At 45.0% G+C, this 26,057-nt stretch overlaps 1 protein-coding gene across 1 annotated transcript in view; it reads left to right on the top strand.

Annotated features, from left to right (window-relative positions):
- Positions 1 to 26,057, top strand: part of ITGB7 (integrin subunit beta 7) — a 786,164-nt gene that overhangs the window by 527,734 nt on the left and 232,373 nt on the right. Inside the window, exons 7-9 of the mRNA XM_069230944.1 lie at positions 16,071 to 16,229; positions 17,911 to 18,006; positions 21,485 to 21,574. Of these exons, the coding sequence (XP_069087045.1) occupies positions 16,071 to 16,229; positions 17,911 to 18,006; positions 21,485 to 21,574 (345 nt within the window). The remainder of the gene's footprint in view (positions 1 to 16,070; positions 16,230 to 17,910; positions 18,007 to 21,484; positions 21,575 to 26,057) is intronic.

Raw genomic sequence — 26,057 nt, 5'->3', positions numbered from 1 at the left:
TGACAAGACCGCCGTGGTGGCGACTCCCAAAAGACTGCCATGTTGGCGGTCATGCAGATCGCTGTATTACCAGTAACACAGGCAGGACCGCCTAAACCCAGCCAAAATTCCGACCCTGCCAGGACCCTGGAGAGTGGGAAAGAGGCGGTTCCACCACCAGCACCTCCAGCCGTCAAAAATCCTTTGAACCGATTACGACCCACAAATCACAATAGGAGTTCTTGCATGGTGGAAACCCTATTGTGGTGCGAACCACGGCTGTCTACACAGTAATACAATACACTACATTGGATAGATTGAATTCCACACACCTGACATACATCCACGCACCCAACATACCTACAAACTGCACTATTAAACATACCCCACAATCCACTGAATCAAAAATGCCATACACAGCAACATAGAGCTGCACACAGAAATTAGGAACCATAGAATAGCACCCTTCACCACTCCAAATACTACTCATCCCACACCTGCATATCATATATATCACACAACATTTTCTCCACACATCAGACACCACTCACATCACAGCACTCACACCTCATTATCTGTTTTTTTACCTTTTCGTGTTGTCCACTACTACCATTTCCCCACAAAAACATCCCTGCTTTACAGACGAGTTGAGGGTCATGTTAGACGAAATCATCAGAGTAGAGCTACACCTATTTGGAGCCCAAGTCCAACAAACCTATTGCCTGGAAAATGGAGATGTGGCAAAATAAATTCAATAGGGTGAATTCTGTAAGCAGCTATCCATGCACAAGGGAGGACATCAGGAAGAGGTGGAACGACCTCAAGGGGAAGGTACGTTTCATGCCTGCCAGGCACCAGCTGGCGGTCCTCAAGTCTGGCGGTGGGCCCCCACCTCCTCTCCCAACGTTCACATCAGGCAAGGGTAGGAGGCTGGCCTGGTTTGTAGTTGGTACCCTGGGTACTTACACCTTATACCAGGCCCAGCTATCCCTTATTAGTGAAATGTAGTTAGTGTTCTAGCAGCTTAGGCTGTCTAGAGGTAGCTATAGCAGAGCAGCTTAGGCTGAACTAGGAGACATGCAAAGCTCATGCAATATCACTATAGTTACACACTACTTATACTCAATAAAATACAACATGCAATGTTACCAAAAATAAAGCTACTTTATTTTAGTGACACAAGGCCAAAAATATCTTAAAGGCAATACACCTTCTGGAGGCAAGTATTATACACAATATATACACTAGAGACCAAAATCAGGTAAGTAGTCACAGAATAGTGCAAACAGTAGAAAATACAATAGAATGCAATAGGATGCAATAGGTCTAGGGGCAACACAAACCATATACTAAGAAAGAGGAATGCGAATCATGAATTCTCCCCAAGGCAAGTGTAGTGTGTAGAGGGGCGCTGGGAGTGTAAGAAAACCACAAAGGTGAGTAAAATATTCCACCACAGCGCCCAGGAAAGTAGGAGTAAAGTACTGCAAGTTTCCTCAGGACACACTACAATTCGTGATAATAGTTATTACAAGAACCAAGCAAGACTGCAAGCAACACATGGTGGATTCCTGGACCTGAAGACCTGTCAAGACAGGAGACTAAGTCCAGAAGTCACAAAAGATTCTAGGAAGGACAGGATCCCCTGCCAACCTGGAAAGTGGTGCAAAAGAGAATTCTCCGGTTAGAAGGAGTCTGCAGAAGAGCACCAAAGAAGATAGCTGCAGATTCCTGCATGGTGCAGGAGATGTCCCACGTCGAGATGTTGGATGCAGGCAAGTTGCAGTGCTGGATTTGTCCAACAAACCTTGGTTCAAGCAAGGTCGCAGTTTCCATTAAAATGGCACTGCCTGGTCCCAGGAGGGATCTGGGGGCCTCAACTCAGACTGAGGAGGCAGAAGGGACTCCCAACACTGGAAGAAACCCACAGATGACCAGGCAGCACCCATGGATGTCACAGGACACGGTGACAAAGAAGGAGCAAATTGCAGTTGCTGCAGCACTACAAAAGAAGGACCCACGCCGCCGGAGAACAACTCAACAAGTTCTGCATCGCAGGATGGAGTGCTAGGGACCTGGGCCATGCTGTGCATGAAGGATTCTTGAAATAGTGCACAGAGGCCTCAGAAGCTAGAGATGACGCAGTGCACAGGGGTACTGTCGTAAACCGAGAAGGCAAGTTCTTACCTCCACCAAATTGGGACAGCTGGACCTTAGGACAGTCTGGTTCAAAGGGGTTCACCACCTGTGTTCCAGGGAGCACGCTCCACGCCAGGAGAGGAGTCCTAGAGAACCGGTCATCATCTTGGAAGGTGCCTGCTGGAGCAGGGAAGTGACTCGGTCACTCCACAGGAGATTCCTTTAGTTCTTCTGGTGCAGGGTGAAGGCAGGGAGTCCTCAGAGTGTGCACACCTTAGAAACTGTTGCAGTTGCTGGCTGGAGCTGAAGTTGCAGGGTCACAGTAGCCTTTCTGGATACTTTGTTACAGTTACAGCAGTTCCTGGAGCAGTCTGAGGTAGATCCAACGGTCAGAAGCTGAAGCAGAGGTTGCAGAGGAGTCCTGGAGGAAACTTGTAAGCTGAATCTGAAGAGGAACCCACAGGAGAGACCCTAAATAGCCTTGAGAGGGGGATTGGCTACCTACCTAGGTATGCACCTATCAGGTGGGGTCTCTGATGTCACCTGCTGGCACTGGCCACTCAGAGATCTCCAGAGTGTCCCCACGCCTTGGAAAATGAGATGGCTAACCCCAGGGACACAGTGGAGGAGCTCTGGGCACCACCCCTGGGGTGATGATGGGCAGGGGAGTGGTCACTCCCCTTTTCTTTGTCCAGTTCCACGCCAAAGCAGGGACTGGGGGTCCCTGAACTGGTGTAGGCTGGCGTATGCAAGGAGGGCAATATCTGTGCCCTTCAAAGCATTCCAGAGGCTCTGGGAGGCTAACCCTCCCAAGCCACTAACATCTATTTCCAAAGGGAGAAGGTGTAACACCCTCCTCCCAAAAGAAATGCATTGTTCTGCCTTTCCGGAACGGAGCTGTTCAGACCCCAGGAGGGCAGAACTCTGTCTGTGAGGTGGCAGCAGCTGTAGCTGCAGTGCAAGCCTCAGAGAGCTGATTTGGCAGTACTCGGGGTCTATGATGGAGCCCCCAGGATGCATGGGATTTGCCCCCCAATACCAGATTTAGAATGGGGGGACAATTCCATGATCTTAGACACCTTACATGGCCATATTTGGAGTTACCATTGTGAAGCTACATATAGGTATTGATCTATATGTGGTGCACGTGTGTAATGCTATCCCTGCACTCAAAAAGTCTGGGAAATTGGTCCTGGACAGTGTGGGGCCACCTTTGCTAGTGCAAGGGTGCCCACACACTTTGTAACTTTGCGCCTAGCCTTCAGTAAATGAAGGTTAGACATATAGGTGACTTATAAGTTACTTAAGAGCAGTGAAAATGGCTGTGAAATAGTGTGTGCACTATTTCACGCAGGCTGCAGTGGCAGTCCTGTGAAAGGGTTTGTCTGAGCTCCTTATGTGTGGCAAAAGAAATGCTGTAGCCATAAGGATCTCCTTCCTGGAACCCCAATGCCCTGGGTACCTAGGTACCATATACTAGGGACTTATAAGGGGGTCGAAGTGTGCCAACTGGAATTGGAATATGAAGTCACTAAACTATAGTGACTAATTTGGAAGCACTAAGAACATAAGCACTGAAGTTCTGGTTAGCAGAACTTCAGTGACACAGTTAAGCATTACTGACAACACACACATTAGGGAAACAATTGTGAGCACTGTGGTCCTGGCTAGCAGGATCCTAGTGAGACAGGCAAAACACACTGACAAATAGGGTTTTCACTGTGAGCACTGGGATCCTGGCAAGCACGATCCCAGTGAGACAGTAAAAACACACTGACAAACACTCACAAACAGGCCAAAAGTGGGGGTAACCATGCTAGAAAGAGGCTACTTTCTCACGGGGAGGAGACCATCTTGGACATCCTGCATCCTGACGGCTTGGCAGGAATACCTGGTGGAGTGGAGTCTGGTAAGTCACAACACTGGAAATGTAACCCTAAAGTTCTGTCTTGCAAGCTCGCTGATCACCTTTTGATATCTTAACAGCCAACACACTCACCACCCTTGTGTCCAACTGTCCAAATACCCCTCTCTGGCATACCACATGTCAACTAAACTCACCTGGGGGCATAGTGTCTGTGTATGGTGTGGGCAGTACAGGGAATGACAGCACTACAACTCCCAGCTGGCACTGTTCTACCATTAAGAAAACCAGAACACTGTACCAAATGAAAAGAGCCTTGCATGTCAACTACACAATTGATTAAACCCACCTGAATGATCCACAGTTTTACAGTCTAGGGCAATGATGGCAATGCTATGGGCATCTGCCGGTACAATACCACCAACACACAGCTACAGATGTGTCCTCTGTTAAAGTGGCCCTTTTACCTCAGATCACCCATTGAAAGACACCCACTTGGGGGGAACACAAATATCTGCAGTGTGCTGTACTAGGTGTAACCTGATATATATGGCCAGGTAGAATGGTTAATCCTGAGCTGATGGACAGGTCAGTTTCCACTTTCCATTCTGCAACTGTCTGGTGACTCAATACTGAACTCCTAATAACTGGGAGGTAACATGAACCATATAAAGCTACTCAGCAGACACAATATAAGTCTATCAACAGACATCCAACTGCCAAGCTCATCTGATATCTTGTAGCAAGGTGTATGATATAGGAGTTCCCTGTATCCCATATAGCTGTACCTCATATTTTATAGCAGGTGTCTCTGTCATATCAGGGGATCAAGCAAAGCCTTTCTCTACATGGCTCAAAGCATATCTACCTGTCAAAATTTGATACCACACGTTGTATTACAATCTGTAACAGTCTATTCCACATCTTCAATAGGTCACATACCCATTGTGACCATGGAGAGGACACCGGAGACAGACACTTCTCCCCTGAATGAAGCCCTCGGTAAGGAGAACACTCCTGGATGTGAGGACATTGAGGACGACTCTGGCCCATCTGGGACACCTGGTCAGTCTATAACTGTCAGCCTCACCCTACCTACATCAACTCCTCTCAGCCCTGTTGCATCTACAACCCAAACAACCATTCACCCCCAAACCTGTGTTCCAAGGACAGTTACAACCATCATGTGCCCACCAGTACAGGTACCGGAGTCACCACTAGAAAACCCTAAAAATGAAGGACCTGACACCAGTAAGAGTGGGCAAACTGTGCCAAAGGCACAGGCAAGTCGGGAAGGGTGCGTGGGAGGGATGTTGAGGGCCAGCAGATTGAGGTGCCTAGTGATGCAACTGGCCAGGACACCATCTCCTAAGTCTTGGGAGCCTACCAACAGTCCGAAGGCGTGATGGGCCAGTTACTTGCCATGATGGGGGAGATAAAGCAGCTGCAGCTGGACAATCACCAGGAAGTCATGCAGAAGTGGAAAGCCTAAAATGCCAACATGGTCTCCCTAACAGGGGTGCTGAGAGACATTAATACTATGGCCACAACAGCAGACCTCTTCCATTGTCCATGTAACATCAGCCCCTTCTACGTCTGTGGCAGCCAGTGGAATAGAGGCTCTGCAAGGGGAAGGACATGACTCAGACAGCCCAGCTTTTGTAGATGAAGAACCACCCGCAAACGTAGCCATCCACCAAAACATCCAGGAGGAGCAGATACCAAGACTTCAACCACTGCCAGAAAGTGATCCGCTACTCATTGGTTCACCTTGTGTGTCACAGATACACCCTGTTTACTGTTTTACAATCACTCTCTATTTTCCACTTGCACAAGGACACTGGACTTGAGACTCCGAATGTTGTAGCAGCTACCCTGATGATTACATCCATGACTGAACTCTTCACAGTTTGCACTTTGATTTGAACCTATTCCTTTCATTTTCCTGTGCGCTTGTAAAGAAACACAACTAAACCACATATCATGTTTGAGAGTCATTTCTCAACTATATTGGACAGTTAACTGTGAAATGTGTTGCTTCTATATTAAATACACATATGTACTAAAACTGTTGAGTCCCATCTCACATGCACTGTTGAATCAGGGACAGACAGTATGTAGAATTATACAAATGGATACACTCATTCCCATTATTGCACTTTCTCCGACCTAGGTGGGCAACATGCCAAAAATCAAACAGTGATTTACAGCTTCACAATATAATGTTTCAGCATAGGTGTGAATAGCAAGCACCCAACAGACTAATGAAGTTATGGACATGTCAGTCTTTGTCTATCCAAATAGGCAAACAGATTGGTTCAATGTGTCATCAGCTAGAGCCTTATCACATACCCATACCATACCTCCCAAATGACCATACCCCATAATTCAGACAGAGGTCAGTACAACTGTCCCCAGTCATGGAACCTTTCACTTACCCTGGCCAGGTACCTGTAGGCATGCTACTCGCCTATGTCAGTCTTTTCACACATGCACAGTGGCCTGCAATGAGGAAACACAGTGACAGGTACATACAAGTTAAAAAGTATCATTATCAAACCAATGAGAAGATGAGGTTATGGATTTTACAGGATGACGTGTCAGTGACACAAGACCACACATATGAAACCATTGGACCCAGACAACATCACACACAGGTCTATTGTGTGGAACAGAGTACTACCATTCCACTGTCCTGACAGTCTGGGCATGGAACTCAGACACCACCAATACGATGGCATACAGTACCTGGATCTATCCATGCTCACTTCACATGTCAGACCTGAAAATCCCACCTGCCTGTGACACAATTCAGAATTAACCACATGAGGGTGACTTTATGAAGAAATTTGAAAAGTAAAAATGTAATACAAAAGCTATAGGCAGGTAATGGTAATGAAGGGCTATAAAGGCATGTCCTAAATATGATAATAACACTGATGAGTGTGAGAAACATTAACAAAGTAGATCATCACGATAATCATCACTCTATGTACAATTTTGCATACACACCTGAGCTATGTAATGCTAAGCAACTAATGAGCTGTCTGATGGTCACACAAAAACCATTCTCAAACATCTCTAAGCCCTCCAGTAACCCACTGAGTCAAGTATTTTACAGACAGAACACATACCTACTGTTAGTTGAAGTACTGGCTTATGAGATCTGCCCAGATGTCTCCGCCTTCAACCTCATCAAAGTCATCCTCACTTGGCATTTCTGCATTCTCACCTGCTGGAACTGCTGCCCCCCCCCCCCCTCATCTGGTATATGTGGGATCGGACGTCTCAGGGTAAGGTTGTGGAGCATGCAGCAGGCAACAATGATTTGACACACTTTGATGGGTGAGTAGAGGAGGGCTCCACCAGACTTATCAATGCAATTAAATGTAGCCTTTAGGAGCCCAAATGTCCGCTCCATGACACGCCTTGTCCTTCCGTGGGCCTCATTAAAGCGTCCCCTGGCGTGTTTGGGTACCTCACTGGTGTCAACAACCTGGGATGGTTTGGGTAGCCAGAATCCCCTGCAAGGAATCATTACATGTGTGCAAAGATAAATCTTGGACATCCTTACATTTGGCAACAGACATGAGATACTGACACACATCACATACATAACTTAGACACCATCCAGGTCCTCTCTGTGTACTGTTGTGTCATCAGCAGTGGGATATTGCTATTCCACATAATGAACTGCACCGGGTACTTTGCACATACTTGGGAAATTTAGAGGTATGCCAAACAGACTACTTAGACATTTATGGAGTGGAAGTTCTTCTTGTTCCAATACACATGTTCATTGCCATTTGGGAGAACCATTGCTACACGGTTACCATCAATGGCTCCCACCACATGGGGATGTGTGCCAAAGCATAAAAACCAGCCTTCACATGGGCCAAATCTTCACATTATGGAAATTTAATGTAGCTGCCCCGGTGTTTCAATAGTGCTGAGAGGACATCCTTCAAGACCAAACTGAACATAGGCTGTGACATCCCTTAAGCTAGGGCCACAGTATTATAAGAGGAGCCAGTGGCCAGGAAGTGCAGTACTGACATAACTTGTACAATGGGTGGAAAGCTATTAGGATGATGAATGGCAGGCATCAGATATAGCTCCAACTGACAACAGAGATCCATGATTGTCTGCCTATCCAGGGGTTATATTTGGATGACATATCAGTCCTTCAAGGTCTGCAGGTCTGCTAGTGGACGGTACACTGGAGGTTGTCTGACCCTTCTCATTCCAGGGTATATGATGCTTGGACATGCCATATGTAATATTAAAAACATGGTACACATGACATACCTAGGAAAATAATGGCTTATTGCTGTAACGTCATCCCTTTACCTCAATTATGACTTGGAAATGGATATGCATGTCACTGAAAGTCTCAATGATAATGACATTCTTACCATGTTTCGCAAATACCATCTATCCAATTGCCATGAGGGTGCAGACTATGCCACTAATGATATATTACTCACATATCATGAATATTATAACACGTCTATTAATTCAGATTTTAAATACTTGGTTGCTCAAAGCCAGCACTGAAAATTATGGAGTAAATATGTTTCTGACCTTGTGACGCATCTTTAACCTTTCCGACCATCTAAGGACCTTAAAATGGCAGGTGCCTGACCTACTGGACTGAACATTAGGAAATGACAGAGGAAGACGTAATGGTGGTAGACGGATACTACCATCCTGGATATTGCCATTGGAACACAGTGCTGCCTTTGGTGGTCTTGGTCCAAAGGCCATGTCCACCGGTGGTGACGTTCTCTTACATGGCAGACGTGATCACCATTTCATACTTCATCTCTCACTTGACTCCTGATATTGCTGTCAGCAAGACCTCCACTACTTGAGCTGCTGTGTACTGCCTCTGGGAGCAATCATGCCACGTCCTATAGGTGATATGGCCCCTTCCTTCTTACCTTAGGAGCTGGAGAAGCTAGTGGAGGAGGTCCTACGCATGTATGGACAGCTCTATGGTGCACCAGAGGAGCAGGTGAGTGCACCATGTGCACAAATAATTTGTTAGATCAACTATGCTTGTTATACTAAGCAAAGGCTGATGGGCAAAGTCCTGAGACTTTGTGGAGAGTGTTTGATGTATGTTCGCTGACCCACCTTGTGACTGTTGCACAAGGTTAGTGGAGTTGGTATACCAGACTCCCCCTGAAATACCATATTTGCAAATGTGTTTGCTGTCTGGTCATATTTGATAACATGACAGCTGGTGCTGAGATGCGTGCTGTCTGCCTGTTTTAATCTCACATATGGCCTGACTGCATATACTTATCTGTCAGTGGAGGGGATATTAAAGACAGTCTGTGTTTGGCTTGTTGTAATAACTAGTTAGTAACTCTGCCTCTTTTAGTATGGTACATATGGCCATGACATACTTTTTTATCTATGTCATCCATGAAGGTCAATGCCTACCTGAAGAAGGGGATTTGGTGTGACATCGCCAAAAAATGTGCAGACCCTGGGGGTCCACATCCGGTGGAACGCCCACTGTCAGAAGAGGTGGGAGGACCTGAGATTCTGGGCCAGGAAGACTGCAGAGGCCCAGCTGGGGATGTCCTCCCAACAAGGGCAGGGTGCCCGTCGGACCATGACCCCCCCTAATGGCCTGCATTTTGGCAGTGGCCTACCCTGAGTTAGATGGGCATCTGAAGGCAGCACAGCAGCCACAAGGGGTAAGTACAGACCTAACTCATGTTTGTCCCTTTACCTGGTCATTGAGTGAGGGAACAGAATGTAGGCTCTGACAATTTTGTAAGTGCAAAGTGTCACAGATCTCCTGTGTACAAATTGATGTACCGTAGCCATCTATAGCACACAGGTGTGCTCATACAAATGTATTTAGAGGCATGTTACTCAACTATGTTGTCCCCTTAGTACAATAGCTTATTATGGTGCACATATGACTGTGTCATATGTGTACCATTATGCAGCATTTTCTACTCTGATGATTGTTAATAGCCACCAACAGGTAAATCCTCCCAATGTCGTGGTGGTAAGGTGTGTAGGTCCTTGAGATCTGTGCCCTGCAATGCCTCAAGATTTCTGTCTATGTGCAACATAGAGTCAGACATATCCAAGTCATCTCTAGTTATATAATGCTTTCTGATAAGTGACAGTAGCATGTGAGGCTGTGATGTCCATCTGGCACGTCACACGACATACAAGGTTAACATCTTCACACCTGTTACAAGGTAATTCCCCCTTGGTAAGTGAGGGATGTACATAGACATTTGTGAAGTCTCATCAGAATAAACAACATGCATGTTGAATACCATTGAGGTGTTGCAACATTTCTATGGGCACACATATATTGGTATCAGAGGCTAGGAATGTTACTACTTTGCTAATGTTCTTTTAGTGGAAAGTGGCCACACAGCAATGTCCTTGGGCATTCTGTTGGAGGCATGACACATAGGCAATGGTAGCCTATTCACAGTTACATTCTTGATGGATATGTATCAACATAATTTGTCAATTGAGAGGTTCAGTAATGAATCAAGATTGGAAATAGTTATGTCTACTTGCTGTTGCTACGAAGGATGTGGCAAATGAGTCCCGGCTGTTTGGAAACCTAATGTTGGCAATGACACCTATGTGATGCAGGTGTGGTAGTTCACCTACACTTGTGAGTAGTATTGTAAGTGTATCTAGGCTTGTGGCTTGCATCATGATAGGTGTACCTGTCATGCTAGCAACACATGTGCTTTGGCCCTGAGATTCCTCCACAGACAGATGTAAGGCTTGCCATGTCTGATGTGTGTGTAGTGATGTACCCACTCAGTCAGTGGCCTATTCATGGACTAAATGCATGATTAGGTAGGTCTGATTGTCATCATTCTGCACAGTATAGTAGTCCATATGTAAGGTGCACTCTTTTTGACATCTTGTGGTTGTGTGTGGGACATAGGCCTGAGCTTGCTTGGCCCTTACTTAAACTGATAAAGTTTGTTTTCAGAAGACCAATGACCTAGATGACTGGGTCCACATTGTATTTTCAATCCTTGATACATCACTACTGCTGCATGTGTGTGTGACGTGTTCTGACTCCTTAACCTAAAATTGAAATGTATGTCAATTTGAGTTGTTACAGGCTTGTGTATGTCCATTGTGTATGGTTGTAAGTATGTGAAATGAAGAAGATATGGCTTTCTACACTAGGCTTGCTTGCCTTTACTTTACAACATTGACATCGCAGTAAATTTTTTGTATGTGTTGCGCATGTGTTCTTGATTAGTGATGAGCAATTTCACATTCCTAAACTATTGCTTGATTGGTGCTTGTCTATGTTGTTGTGGATAGGGAACCTGTATCATGTGGCAAAGTCACCTTGTTATAGTATGGACATTGTGAATGATCAACTGTATTCATGTAGGTGTAAGTTAGGTAGCTTAGCTGGTGTTTACCAATGTTTATATTGAGGGACATACATCATATTTTGTTGTGACATGATGTTGGGACTTTACTGGCACTACCTGGGGGTGTTGGTGAACAGGATGTATTGAGACTTATGGGTACCGTTTGATGAAAGTGTTATCTTGTGAATGTGATGACCATACCTGGATTTCTTTTTTACAGCTTCAGCACCGGCATGCAAGGGAGATGGGGCACAGCCAAGTGGGGAAGCTTCTGGCCACAGTACTCTCAGTCACGAGAACACCGACTACGAGGGACCCAGTGGCCTGTAGGGTGAAGGGGGTGCCACGGGGAGACCAGGTCCACTACATCTTCTTCGGAACCCTTCTCCAGTGGCCACTCCCTACTGTTGGCACTCCCATCTGGGACCACCCCAGTACCATCTCTGTCCACCACCCACCATTCTATCACCACCCTCGCTCTAGCTCCCCACTCAGTGGGTTGTACCTGCCCATCCAAAAGGGTGGGCTTCTCCTTCACCTCAGGCACCTCTGCCCCAGCCCCTGGTAGCCCTGCTGCCCTCAGTGAGGAGGCTATTGACCTTCTGAGATCGATCTCTGTAGGTCAGTCGACCATCGTGAATGCCATCCAGGGACTGGCAACTCAAATCTAACAGAGCAATGCTTACTGATGGGAATTCACGGTGCACTGGCTGGCCTACAGAGATCATTTCAGGCTCTGGCCTCCACACTGATGGCAGCCAGTTACCCCTCGTCTACCGTCCCCTCTCCACCTTCCTCTTCCCAGTTCGAACCCTCCCTTCCCCGACCCAGCCAAAGCACACAAACAGACAGACATGCATCCACCTCAAAATCCAAGGGTAGTATAGTCAAACATAAGCACCACAAGACACACCACTGGCATGCACACCAACAACATCCACCCTCAGACACAGCAACAGTCACAACCTGCCCTGACACCCCCACCACCCCCAGCATCACAGACACAGCACCTGACGTACCTGCAGATACCACACCAACATTGAGTGATCCAGCCACCACACCTATCCTACATGCAGACAGCACCCCAGCAGACCCTCAGACATCCACCCCAGTCACCAGACCTGCAGACACCACAACCACTGACACGCCTACAAACAGCACATCCACCACACCTGTAGTCACCACCCTAACAGATAGACACCCACCCACCACGGCGTCCCCCAACATCTCTACCCCCCCTCTCTGCCCAAGACACATAAACAGTGTCACTCACACACCCAACAGACACCCACAACCCACAAGCACACCTCCCACAATCATGCACCCAAGACATCCACACATAAACGCCAGACAACCACTCCCTCACCATCCACACCCAGACCCACTTCTGATGACCTTTCCTGTGTCAAAAAAAAAGTTTTCCTTTACGAATTCGACCTTTTCACAATTCCTCTCCCCCAGTGAAACCCCTAAAAGGACTGTTTTACTCCCCCAGGTCATCCCATCCACCTCCAAGGCCTCTCCCACCCCTCTACCAGCACCAAAGCCACTCCCCTCACACAAAGAAGACCACCCCTCCAAAAAAGATCCAAACCTCTCCCAAACAACAGCCTAAACCCCCCTCCCAAGCCTAAAATTAAAACAACCAGTTGTTGGTTTTCTGGTTATATTTTTGTCCTACATTTCCTTTCCTACGTTTGAGTTGTTCCTGGCTGACATTGGTTGTGTGGCAGTATTTGTGTGTGCGTGCTTCTTGATGATTTCGGTATTGTCTGAGCAGTCTGTGAGGTTGTGTGCAGTGCTTTTATCCCCCCAGGGATAGGGTTTGTTTTGCGTGATGAGTATATGTATGTTACTGTTGATATATATTTGTTATGGTGCTGTGTGACTTTGTGTGTTTCGACTGTTTGAGTCTGTTTGTATTGTGCACGGCATAATAGGTTTGGTGTACTGTGTGTGTATGTGTGTGTGATGTGTATGTCGATTGCTAGGTTGTATGATGACTTAATAGTGTGTGTTTCATCACAGATGGTCATATATTACATTGTATGTGTGTGAAGTCCCTGGCCAGTGTTAGTTGTGAGTGTTTGACATGTGTTTATATTTGTGCATTTGTGTTGTTTTTGTTTCAAGTTTGTATGTTGTATGTGCATTTGTGAGGCTGGGCCTCTGCTGTGTTGCAGTGCGTAACTGTGTGTCATTAACATCTGATGTGTGTGTGTGCTGGCTGCAGTGTGTGTGCTGTGTATATGTGGGTGTATTTACTGCTGTATGTGAGTGTGTGTCACTGTACTATTACGTGTGAGTATAGCCCTCGCACCCCCCTCCCTATGGTATGTTATGTAACAGTTCACATTTATACATTTTACAAATGTAACAGGTGAATGTGTGTACTTACAGTTGTTGTCTTCCTTGTCGACGAAGATACCGTTGTCTTTCTGTGAGCAGGAGCAGCGGGATGACGTCTAGTTGTGGTTCCAGGCTGCTCCAGATGAGTATGGCTTCCTGGAGGTGAGTGTATCCTTTTATACTGTTTGTTTCCGCCTGGTGTTCCATGGTGGTCCGACCGTGGCGGAAATCTTGGAGGTGTGCAACCTTGTAATAAGTCTGGCGGAAACATAGTCTCTGCTGGACTGGTGGTGGCTCCTATCAACCGCAGAGGCCTGACCGCACTGACGGTGCCGGTGATGCATTGGTGGGATTCTGTATTCATCACCGCCAATGTCATAATTTGGCGGTCTTCTCCACAAGTCTGTTGGTGTTCGGACCGCCAGCCTCATAATGAGGCCCATAATGATTTTTATTTAGGGAAGGCATGATATTAACTTGTTAATCAGAGGCGTACACATAGAGAACAGAGCTGGACATAGGAGAGCTGCGGAAATTTTTTACTTTTTATTCTTATTATATAAGCTCCTATGAATCATGTAGTAGGCTGAACTGTAAAACTAGCTAACATTAATATGATTAAAACCACTTTCTATACAATAGACATTTATTTATGTAGTAATACTAGTTTCTATACCATTTTAAGGCGGGCAATACAAGAGAATTTGCAACATTTTCTGTACAAGCCAAGATCTAATACCTCTTCAGTTGAGCTTTTCAGGGAGATACCATATACCTCAATACACTAACATCAATAGTACATTCTGGGAAGTCTGCCATAATGAAAAAGATGACAGCTAAGCTCTTAGCCTGGTGTACACAAGGTTATTCCACTAGCTCACTTATGCAGCCATAGTGCCCTTTGCTCTTTGCCCCAGCGCCTCCGTACAAAACTAACTTGGTCTGAAGTGTAAGAAAGATGTTATAGCCTTCATATTCAAGTTAAAATCTAAGAACGTCGTTATGAGTCAGGCGGTCCAAGAACTGCCAGACTAGTGGTGATGGTCGGACTGCCGCACACCAGGCGGTCCGACCACCACATTACAACCCTGGCGGTCGGTCCGCCAGGGGACCGCCATCACTACTGGGATCATGGTTCTCAATGGGCTGTTGGGGTTGTGCTCATTCACGGCGGCGGTTGAATTCAGCGCTGTCATGCTGATGACAACCCCACTCACTGCTGCCTTTCCATGGCAGGGACCCCGCCATGGATAGGCTGGCGGTAAGCCAGTGCTAGGGGCCCCACCTGCTCAGCACCCTCGTAATGCACACTGTCTGCTTTGCAGACAGTGCGCATTCCTTAGGGGAGCCGAGGCTAATACCGTAGCACTGTTCCCACCAGTCAGCCTGGTGGGAACGTTGTAGTACTATGTTCAGGGAACATTGTAGTATGAAAGCTAGGACGGCACTGTCATGCTGGTGGCACCCTCCCCACGGCTTTGGCGGTCCGGTGGTGGGACTGCCAAAGTAGTAATGAGGCACTAAGTACGGCTGTTGCTGGGTCGGAATAAGACTCCAGAATTTGCATTGTATAGTGATGACCTCTCGATGTCTAAGTGGCAACTGGTTGTTTTAATTTCTTGTTTTAACAATATCATTCGAGTGGCTTTGGTCAATTTATGCAATTCGGTTATGGGTGGGAGATTACGGTTAGTCAGAATATCCCTAACGCAACACTCTGATACTGATGCTTCACTATGTGGTTTTGACAGATCTTAGCTAATACTCAATCTCATAGTATTATCAACCGCCCTTTGAGTGTCTATGCAATAGTTGATGCAGTTAATTGTAATCCAGGCTTACAGTCACTCTTCACAGGATTCTAAAAATCCTCTCGTTTGACAAATGTTTAGATCAATAATGTATATTTTTAATTATTTACATCTTGCCATATAATTGAAGCACCTGCATGATCTGTATAGTTTCTTGCTCTCAATCTATACTCTTGTATACCACCTCTCAAAATTATCTGGACATGATTGTGCAAACTCCCCTGAAAATGCTTCGTAAATTGACAAAATCTCAGATACGTATTCCTTTGTTTCTGGTTAAAGTATATTAACTTTTTAGCTCTGAGAACAAGGTTAAACTCTTGGATTGCAATTTGTCAACCTAAACAACCTGTCCTCCAAAAATTAAATGTATCAACCTATCCCCCAAAATTAAAATGTATACTGTCAGAGGATGAGACACTTTCTGCTTCAGGTCTTTTCAGGCCCAAATCTAGCTTCTTCCCCGCATCCTTTCCCTTGAAAATGTTAAATATTCACCTTTCCTTCTTAACCCATGTCCTTACCGTTTTGCAGGATCAGATTGGTTGGCGGAATGTCACACGACTGCTTGTCTTCACCTCAGATGACACCTTTCATATGGCGGGTGATGGGAGGCTGGGTGGCATTTATCTGCCTAGTGACGGACGCTGCCATCTAGACAAGAATGGAGTCTACGAGAAGAGCAATTTATTTGTGAGTGGAATTATATGATCTTCACCTAAGAAGGATAAACCAAAGAATTCAAGGGTAAGGTCGAGCTAGACCTGAGCCAGGTGTCCCTCTTAGATCCAAGAATCAAAACATGAGCTAAGCAGGCAAAACGACTCATCTTTCTCACTTTTTCTGTCTTTCGCGGTCTCTCTATTTCGCTCTTTGACTTTTTTCTTTTACTCTGTGTATTTAGCTTAATTTTCTCTGACTTTGAACACTATCGCCTTCTCCTTCCTCATCTCTCGCCCTCTTCTGCCATCTATCAGTTTCTTACACTCTTACTCCCTGTGGCCCAGTATCGCTCTCTCACCCTCTGCCAAGCTCCCTCTCTTCCTTTCTTTCACTGTTTCTCTCCTTCTTACAGACCCAGTTACCAGCCCTCTGCACCCAGTAAGTAGATGCATGAGTTGATTGTGTTGAGCCAGTGAAGTACCTTTGACCTTTGTTGTCCTTTGCACTGCTCTGCCCTTCCGTTCCCACCTTTGGATGCACACACTTATGTGAGTGCTTCTAGGATCTGTTCTCAGTGCCCACACTAACGTATTCTCAAACCAAATTTATTTTAATGTTACTGTGGTTTGTCTTATTTATTTTTTGCTATATTGATATTGTGTTTTCTTTTTCTTCTTTTATGACATATTTAACTCGAATAAACATGTATTCGACTTGACTAAACCATGAGGCAAGGGATTGTAAAACGTGGCAGTAATAGTTAACTGGTCTATTCAGATGAGGCTCCCTCGCCCACCATCGACCGCTCTTTCACTTTGTGTAGCTGTCGAAGTGCCACACATGTAATTTAGAAAAAAAAAAACAATCTGCTTGAAAGGGAGCAGCCACTCAAGACGTATTTCTAGTGATATTATATAGTTACTGAGAGCCCACCTAACCCGTATACTCAATAGTCATTTATTCTACACAGCCGTCGCCATGATTCTTATTTCTAAGGATAAGGGTTTTTGGTGCTTTGCAACCAGTGCTTAATTTGTGCTTGTTGTTTCCGGTGCTGGGCACCGGCACTTATTTTTGAGGGCCGGGGCTTATTCTTCTGCCTCAAGCATCAGCTGCGAGCAAAATACACATATGGGAAAGACGGAGGAAGGGGAAAACGAAAAAGCGTCACAAACGGCGAAAGTAGAAAGCTGCAAGAGTGAGCTGAAGGGGAAGGGGAAGGGAGTGGCTTTATATGGATTGAAGAGGCCCCAGATGGCTTCAGGATTACGCCGCCTCAGTATTCTGTGTTCGGACATTTAATTGCAGCAGCCGCGTGTATAAGATGTTTAAGAGGAGGGCTTTGGTCACCTGTACCTTTTTATTTACAAATTAAGCACTGTTTGCAACGTTAAGACCTTAAAGAGAATGCTCCAGGTCTGGAACGACTGTGGACATGGAATCCTCTTTTACACAAATTCTTCTTCAAAGGAGTTACTTCTAAATTTTAAAAGTGCTGTGGAAGGGCTCAGTCATCACACTTCTGAAACTTTAATTTCTATCCATTTTGAAGGAGAAACATTTGTATAACTGAGGACTGTCTCTTACAGAGGAAAAGAAAACACTGACGTCTGACAAGAATTCAGAGATGGTTCGTTGAAAGGGCTGAACAGAAAAGGGAACTTTAAATAATTATTTATTACATTGTGAAAGTATTTCTATTTGTTTTAAGGATTACCCTTCGGTCGGACATGTGGCAAACATCCTTTCAACCTCCAACATCCAGCCAATCTTCGCAGTCACTGGCAGCATACTGTCCACATACCAGGTAAGACACAGGCAGGTTGTAGTACTCCACAGACCACTCTTGCAGTTTTACCAGTTTGCACTGAGGTGAAAGGGAGCAGGGAAGTCTTGTATGTGTGTGTATGAGTCAGTCGCCTGGCTGGATTGCCAAAGCTTTGAGTGACTTTCAGTGATGGAATGCATGCCACGATGGAGGATCACTTTCAAATTAAAGTGTTGGAACAAATTTCAGTTATGAAAAAGAAAAAGCTTCTAAAGCTCAGGAACATTTTGCATTAGCACAACTTTGTGTTGTACTAGTACCGAAAAACTAGGCATGAGCTACACGAGCACTGAGAAGCACTATCAGAACTACATATGGTTATCGTGCTGAAAAAGCACAGGGTGCTTCAAGGGACTGGGATCTTCTTTTGGGAGAGGCTGAACATTGGAAATACGGGGTTCCCCTATCCATCACTGTAAGAAATGTGCTTATTGATTGAGAGTGGTGGAAGCCCTAGTCAAGCAACAAAGAGCAGTCCATGTCAGGGCGAACCACAGAAGTCACTAAATTAACTTGTCCCTAAACCTCTGGTAGTTTGGCCCAAAACCAGTCAGGCTTATTAACATAGAATGAAAGGGGAATTTGAATCAGATGCAAAGCATTTCTTCCTCTTTCTTCCCACCCATCCCTCATCTTCTACCTCAATTGGTGGTGGATTCACCTGTGCTGCATTCCTATTCAGGACACTGACCGTTACCATGGTTGGCAGTCTAGCCTTTCCTCGCTGTCACCTAAGAGACAATGATGTTCTGTGCACAGTAGTGCAAGGGCTTTCAACAAGTAACCATATTTATTAGTGTGGGCCTCTGCCCAATTTCCCACATCACCTAAATCTTTTGAAATTGCATATCTTAGGTTCTACTGATTGCATTTTGGTCTCAAATTATTTATTAAATCTTATTCTTTTTTTTTTAATTGGTGTGGGATTTTTCTTGTGCTGCGTTTTCAGTTTATTAGTGTTTGTGTGCTAAATTAATACTTAGCACAGTGACTCTAAGTGAAGCCTAACTGCTTTTGTGCCAAGCTACTAGAGGTCTAGGCACAGGTTAATTTAATGAGTTTTGTAGTTCATCCAGACAAGGACTGTGGCTGTTACTTGAGAAGGGTTTTCACCTCCTCAGTCTAAAACCCCATTCCTACACTTACACTCCCCATTACTGGTGACAAGATATCAGAAAGTGGAACTTATGATCCAATGCGGCAAACCAAATATGTTTTTGATGAGCAGCTCTTATTGGGGCAAGGTAATAAGTGTATCATAATTCCAGAGATGTTGCACCAACTGTTGAATTTGCTGAAGTGTTTCCATCTTGAAATAAACCCCTTTTACCCTTTTGCTGAGGTGTTTCAAATCCAGCACCAGAAAAAAGACACCTGAAGTTAAATAGTCTCCCGGTTGTACCAACTACATAGTTTGTTGAAGTGTTTCCATCTTGAAATGAACCCATTTATTTTATTTTATTTCAGGCGTTTTAAATCAAGCACCTGATAAAACTCAACTAATGTTTTCTGTTTACCAGTGTTAATGAGAAAATCTTCAGTAACCCTCTTGTTCTGGAAATCTCTTATGAGGGACTTTTTCCCAACAGGTTCTTTGGTGTGTGGTCACTATCGCGATATGATAGGTGGCATAACAAAAACATTGCATTCACTCCATCGATTACCATTACATCATCAAGTAAAGTAGATACAAAATTAAGAATAGTAAATTGATACTTACCCTTACGATGGAGTAAAAGGTCTAAATTGTTAACCGTGATGTACTGACATCCAACCTGTACAGCTTTACCATCTCACAAAACTGATTTCTTGTTCCTGACCCTAGACCTTGATGTCATTAATTAGCGCTAATGAGGTGACATACTTATAAATTTGATCTGATAGTTATGCACAACAAACAGAAGTCTCCAGATAAGCAAAACAATGTTCGTTGCTCCTGGAAACTTTAAAATTCTGCCATTTAGTAGTAGTTCTGTGTCTGACTCAGCGTAGCCAGGAATGTTTCTTCGTTGCAATGACTTGCTGATGAAGGACTGGAATCTTGATCTCTATTAACAAAAAGCTGAGCCCTGGGTACTTAGCTGAACTGCCTCCCTTTTTGATAGCTGTGATTACAGCGATCACGATGACTGATATCCCTTCTTTGAAAGTCCTAGTTATGCCTTCTCCTGTTTTAGTGGCTGGAGGTAAGGAGTAGGACGAGAAGCAATGATAACAGCATCTCTTAGCTCAATTTGGAGAAGCTCTGCGGGATCCACCATCATACCCCCCCAAAGGCACTTCAAAAAAACACAAATGTTAGATTTACGTTTTAGAGGAGGCATGAACACTTGTGTTACACATCTGCTGCTGGTTCCTCTATACTCAGTTCCCAAGCTAGAAGGTCTTAAGTCCATACAGTTATACGGTTAACATTCTAAAGCTGACATCGTTCATTGTCTCTCTCCTAGCTGGTCCACCTGGCCTGCAATGCCAGTTAAGTCCTGATCATGCTAGCAGCTCAATTTTGGCTCTGCCTATAACCTTTTTAAAGGTCACAAACCTAGCAGGAAGCCAAGGAACCATATTTTGGGCATTCAGCAGAATGCTCTTCCTATGCATATACTCAGTAACCCCGCTTTTGGATGGCTCACTTGGACCCTAAAAAACACACAGTTCTTTCACAAATTATAGGTTGACGAGGGAAGGGAGCCTAGGCACGCAGGTATTGGGGAACAAAGAGAGAGAAGATGGAGATTTGGGCTACAAAGTCTGTCGGAAGTACAGATCCGCTTCATTTGTATGTACAGTGACTGAGAATAACGGAAAAGGAGGTAATGCGTTATATGACCATGTAACCGATGAGAGAGATACCACTACTGGAATATCAATGCAATTCTGCTTCATAAATGCACCACCATCATTTCGTCAAACGTAGACATCTGGTGTGTTTCACTTAAAATGCTATTAGACAACCGGCTTTCATAGCTATACAAAATCTCTCCCCAAGTCTGCTTCACATTTCACAGGTATTTAAATATGGGAAGATGGGAAGATGCTAGGTGTGATTCACACTGAACACTACCTGAACATTTGCTATTGCAAGTGTACAATTCGTGTATCATCTCCCCACCCATCAATTTAGTTAAAAAAGTAATGAAAAGTAATTTAACAAACCTAAACATTGTTTTATGAAAATGCTCGTGTAGGGATTTCTCTTCCTCGGGACAGCATGGCAGAGATGGCCCAAACATCTTCAGCTCAGGTATGAGAAGATAGTATGCTTTATAACAAAGGACATCCCCTGTTGATGCTTGCCCTGGGGGGGGGTGAAGTCTCAGCATAAGCGAGCTTCACCTGAGAAAGGTGCCAAGAGATTGTAAGGATGGAAGTTTAGCAATTGAAACAATACACACGAGTTGGCTGAGGTGTGTGTGTGTGTACATACATACATTAAAATACTTGTCTTTATTTTTAGGAGCTGAGCCAAATGATCCCCAAATCTGTGGTCGGAGAGCTAAAGGAGGATTCAAGCAACGTCATCCAACTTATTTCTGAAGCATATAACGTGAGAACAAAATGGCTCGGAGTGGGGGCAATGGTAGAAACAGCACACTTCGGAAAAGATGGGAAACATCCTAATCTAGCTCTAGCCCTTGAACTTTCTCTTACTTGAACCCTAATCCTCTGATCAACATAATCCTTCCTAATCGTCACCCTAATTGTTGCACTCAATCTAATCCAATCCCTTATCGTAACACTAAGGGCCTGATTTAGATATTGGTGGACTGGTTTCTCTGTCACAAGGGTGACGGACATCCCGTCTGTCGAAATCTAAATCCCATTATATCCAATGGGATTTAGATTTCCGCAGATGGGATATCTGTCCCCATTGTGACAGAGTAACCAGTCAGTCAATATCTAAAATAGACACTAACTCTCTTAACCTAACTGTAACCCTTAATTTAACCTCATCCCTTATCCTTACTAACCCTTTCAATAATCCTGTCAATGTAATCCTCACTCTTAAACCTAATGCTTTACCTGAACCGTTATATTAGACTCACCCCTTTACCTAACCTTTATCCTCGACCTTCACAATACCATAACCCTAGCCACGTGAGCACACTGGATTTCAAACTCCCATTTTCTACAGTAAATTCTTGTAATTCTGGATTTTTACATACATTGTGAGTACCAGGGCTGCTACTACCAGTATATTTTTATTGGAAACCAGGAAAACATAATTTCTCACTTGGGCAATGTGGCAGCTTTTCATTCATACTTCAGGTATTTAAATATACATGAGAACATTCATATAGTCCGAACCTAGATCTGTGCAATTGAGTGCTGCAGAGGGGCAGGAAAGGGGATTACATTGGTCAGTAAAGGAACTAGCTCACTGGCGGAATTATAGGATGGTGACAATTATATATTTATCAGGCCTGGGAGTAATTTTAAAGACGACGGAGTGATTGGAGTAGTTTGGGTAATGTCACATTGCTCTTTGATGCAGAATTTAGATAAGTATGTAATTACGCGTGCTCGTGCAATTAGGAGTAGTTTGGTGGTGGAGTGAAATCAGCACAGAAACAATTAATTTAGCGAGTGTGTGCTCGCGCTGTTGCTCGTGTTATTTTGCACTCAGAAACGTGTGCTAAATTACAGGAGTAAACTGGAGAAAGAACAGCACACTTAGTGAGTGTGAGCATCTGCTTGCTCTGGAATTGGTGTTTAGCTCCATTTAGCGCTATTCCATAGTGCAAAATTTACCTTCATATCCATTTTGGACAAGAGGGGGCATTTTTGTGCTAAGAAAATAGCACTTACACCTGTTGGGTAATTCCACATAATCTTGCAGAATTTGTAATTAATTATGAGTGACTAGGCTACACAGAATTACGAGAATCACACCCACCCTTATTTTTTATGAGGTCTGAGGAACACTACATTGACAAAGAGCCTTGAGAAAAACGCTTCAGTGTGATGTTCCAGTAATAGCAAGAGAATGGCTTAATGTGTTCCGAACATATTGCGCTCTGGGCCCAGGGCCTGCCCTGGGAAACGCGACACAGATAGGTCTTTAGTTCCCGTGTCAATTCCTTCGCACGAGCAACGATGAATGGAGAAGCTGGGTGGGACGAAAAGGGCTGTCCACAAGATGAGTGGTTGATATAACGCATTTAGAAGAACAAAGGAGGCGGAGAATAGAGCCACTCTAGAATAAAGAGGTCACTTTTGATAACTCTATCAAGTAAGATAATTTTCTATATTTTTATAAAACCATCGCAAAACAAATAGGCATCTATTTGGTTGCAGAGTTATTGGCTTTGACAATGCTTATTTTCTTTGCTACGGTTTAATTTTACTTTGCCAATCCAAGAAACCAATACATTGGGCATCTTGGACAGTAAAAGTAATGTTAAATTATAACAAAAAGCATTATGAAATGACTGTGCCTCCGGGTGCATGTGCGTCAACAGACAACTACCTTTTGGCACAATCCTGAAATGTTCTGTGTTATACCGTATGGAAGAAAACCGTTATTCTAAGATGGCCACCTGTACACGTGAACACATGTGCAAGTGCAGAGGGCAATCTTGCAATGCCTTTTGTGAAGTATTACAAAAATAAAAGATTGTCACATGCGAGTCTGAAAACATGTGTATGCACGAGTAGCCCCCCTGGAATGGTTTTATTAAACATAATAACACATTCAAACTTGATCACCCATTTGTGTGCATGTGCACACATAAAACCTACGCCAGCTATCTTCGAATGGCTTTTGTTATACTGTATTATTGTTTTACTATTCCAAGATGGTAGACGACCATTTTGAAATTGTAACATAATAATAAAGAATGGGTGGGGTACCTTGCACATTAAGAAAATCAAGCAGGCTGGGTGGCAGTGTGTGTAGAACTATCAGTTTTAATAAGAAACTAGTGGAGGTCACTGTCCAGTCAGAGATACGGCGATAGATCCTTTAGAGAGTATAGGTTTTTATTTATAGAAACGAAATGTAGAACAGCATAGTGCTAATAAAACAGTAACATTCTGGCAGCTTCTGTGACTGACATTCTGCCCCCTCTCCTCTCCAACAGTTCCCCAGCATTTCCAGTGTTATCCAATACTCTGACATCTCCGGGTCTCAGTTTGTTTACTGTGTGGTTTGTTTTAAGCCCCACGCCGAAGGAACCTAGCTATTGGACAGAATGATACAATGTATAAACCATAGAACATGTCAGCCCTTAGACCTAGTTCTGCACCTAGCTGCAGCGTAAGGAAGGTTAACTCAGTGGGTTATGCTCATGCAGAGGGCAATATTTAAGACTGTCACAAAGAACAAAAAATGTTTTAAAACACCTAAAACCCACGGCACAAAAGTGAACTGGGATTCCAACCCACAGAAAAGCATATAGGGGGTGATTCTAAGCTTGGCGGGCGGCGGTAGCCGCCCGCCAAGCGGGAACCGCCAGAAGACCGTACCGCGGTCAAAAGACCGTACCGCGGTCAAAAGACCGCGGCGGTCATTCTGGGTTTCCCACTGGGCTGGCGGGCGACCGCCGAAAGTCCGCCCGCCAGCCCAGCGGGAAACACCCTTCCCACGAGGACGCCGGCTCAGAATGGAGCCGGCGGAGTGGGAAGGTGCGACGGGTGCAGTTGCACCCGTCGCGAATTTCAGTGTCTGCAAAGCAGACACTGAAATTCTTCGTGGGGCCCTCTTACGGGGGCCCCTGCAGTGCCCATGCCATTGGCATGGGCACTGCAGGGGCCCCCAGGGGCCCCGCGGCACCCCCTACCGCCATCCTGTAACAGGATGGCGGTAGGGGGTGTCAGAATCCCCATGGCGGCGGAGCGCGCTCCGCCGCCATGGAGGATTCTCAAGGGCAGCGGGAAGTCGGCGGTACACCGCCGACTTTCCGTTTCTGGCCGCGGCTGAACCGCCGCGGTCAGAATGCCCAGCGGTGCACCGCCAGCCTGTTGGCGGTGCTACCGCCGACCTCCGCCATGGCGGTAATTACCGCCAGGGTCAGAATGACCCCCATAGTCTCCTTCATGATGAGCTTTTCCCACTGTCAATATGTGGTTATATTGCCACTTTGTGGAGGGACAGAAATCTACTTTCACTGCTGTTAAAAAACGTCAGCTTTTGGCACTTGGCACGAAGCACCCATGCATGCACGATATGCAGCTGACCATCCGTACAAGTGTCCCTGTCTATGCCCCAGACAGTTTCCAACGATATGAGTTTATGGTTAAGTGGCTAAGGTGATGCTTGATTGGATTTGGACATGGGCAGTAGACATGATGGCTCATGGTGATGGCCAGCGAGCCTTGTGGACGTAGCAGAAGAGCCAGGGTGCTTAAGGGCAATCCCAAAGACAATATCAGAGTCTGTAAGGAGTCATACAGCCAAAATCCGGCAGGTTATTTGTATATGGGTCCTAGCACCCCTCCAGGTCGTCCCCCCAGAGTCAGTACGCTCTCAGGAGGTCGTTTGAAGCATGGCAGGGCTGAGAATCTGCCATAGATCGATGGTTCTCTCTCCACATCAAATGCATTTAGAGGAAGGGGAATCAATGGATCGCTGACAGTGGAAAACCTTGGCCCCACAGTCGGTCAATCACTAGGTAGCAGTGGATTTCCCTGCCAGTGACTGCCATATGAGCCATCGCGACTCCGGACGAGGAAAACAGGCTGGCCCTGATGCTCAGGTGAAAAAAATACTACATCTCAGGGAAATTGGTGTTTTTCTGAAGCAACTCCTGCAACCCACGGAAAACTATAGTGTTCATACACATATCAGGAGAAAGCCATTCAGAACAGCTCCTTGTATAATGATGTTTCTAGCTGCTTGTTAGCTAAATACATGGGCTTTTATAATAGCTTACACAAGGTAAAAAATATGAAAGGAGATTTGAATGTTCCCATGATGTCCATGAGAATGTGGTGAGAATTGTATATATATATAGCACTACACCAGGAATAAGGACTTGTTTTCCATGCAGCTCATGCATAAACTCGATCAATAATGATGCACCACTAAG

The sequence above is a fragment of the Pleurodeles waltl genome, chromosome 4_2, assembly GCF_031143425.1.
Source record: "Pleurodeles waltl isolate 20211129_DDA chromosome 4_2, aPleWal1.hap1.20221129, whole genome shotgun sequence".
Classification (NCBI taxonomy): Eukaryota; Metazoa; Chordata; class Amphibia; order Caudata; family Salamandridae; genus Pleurodeles; species Pleurodeles waltl.
Note: the sequence above shows the minus strand (reverse complement) of the source record. Positions and strands in the feature narration are given on the sequence as shown.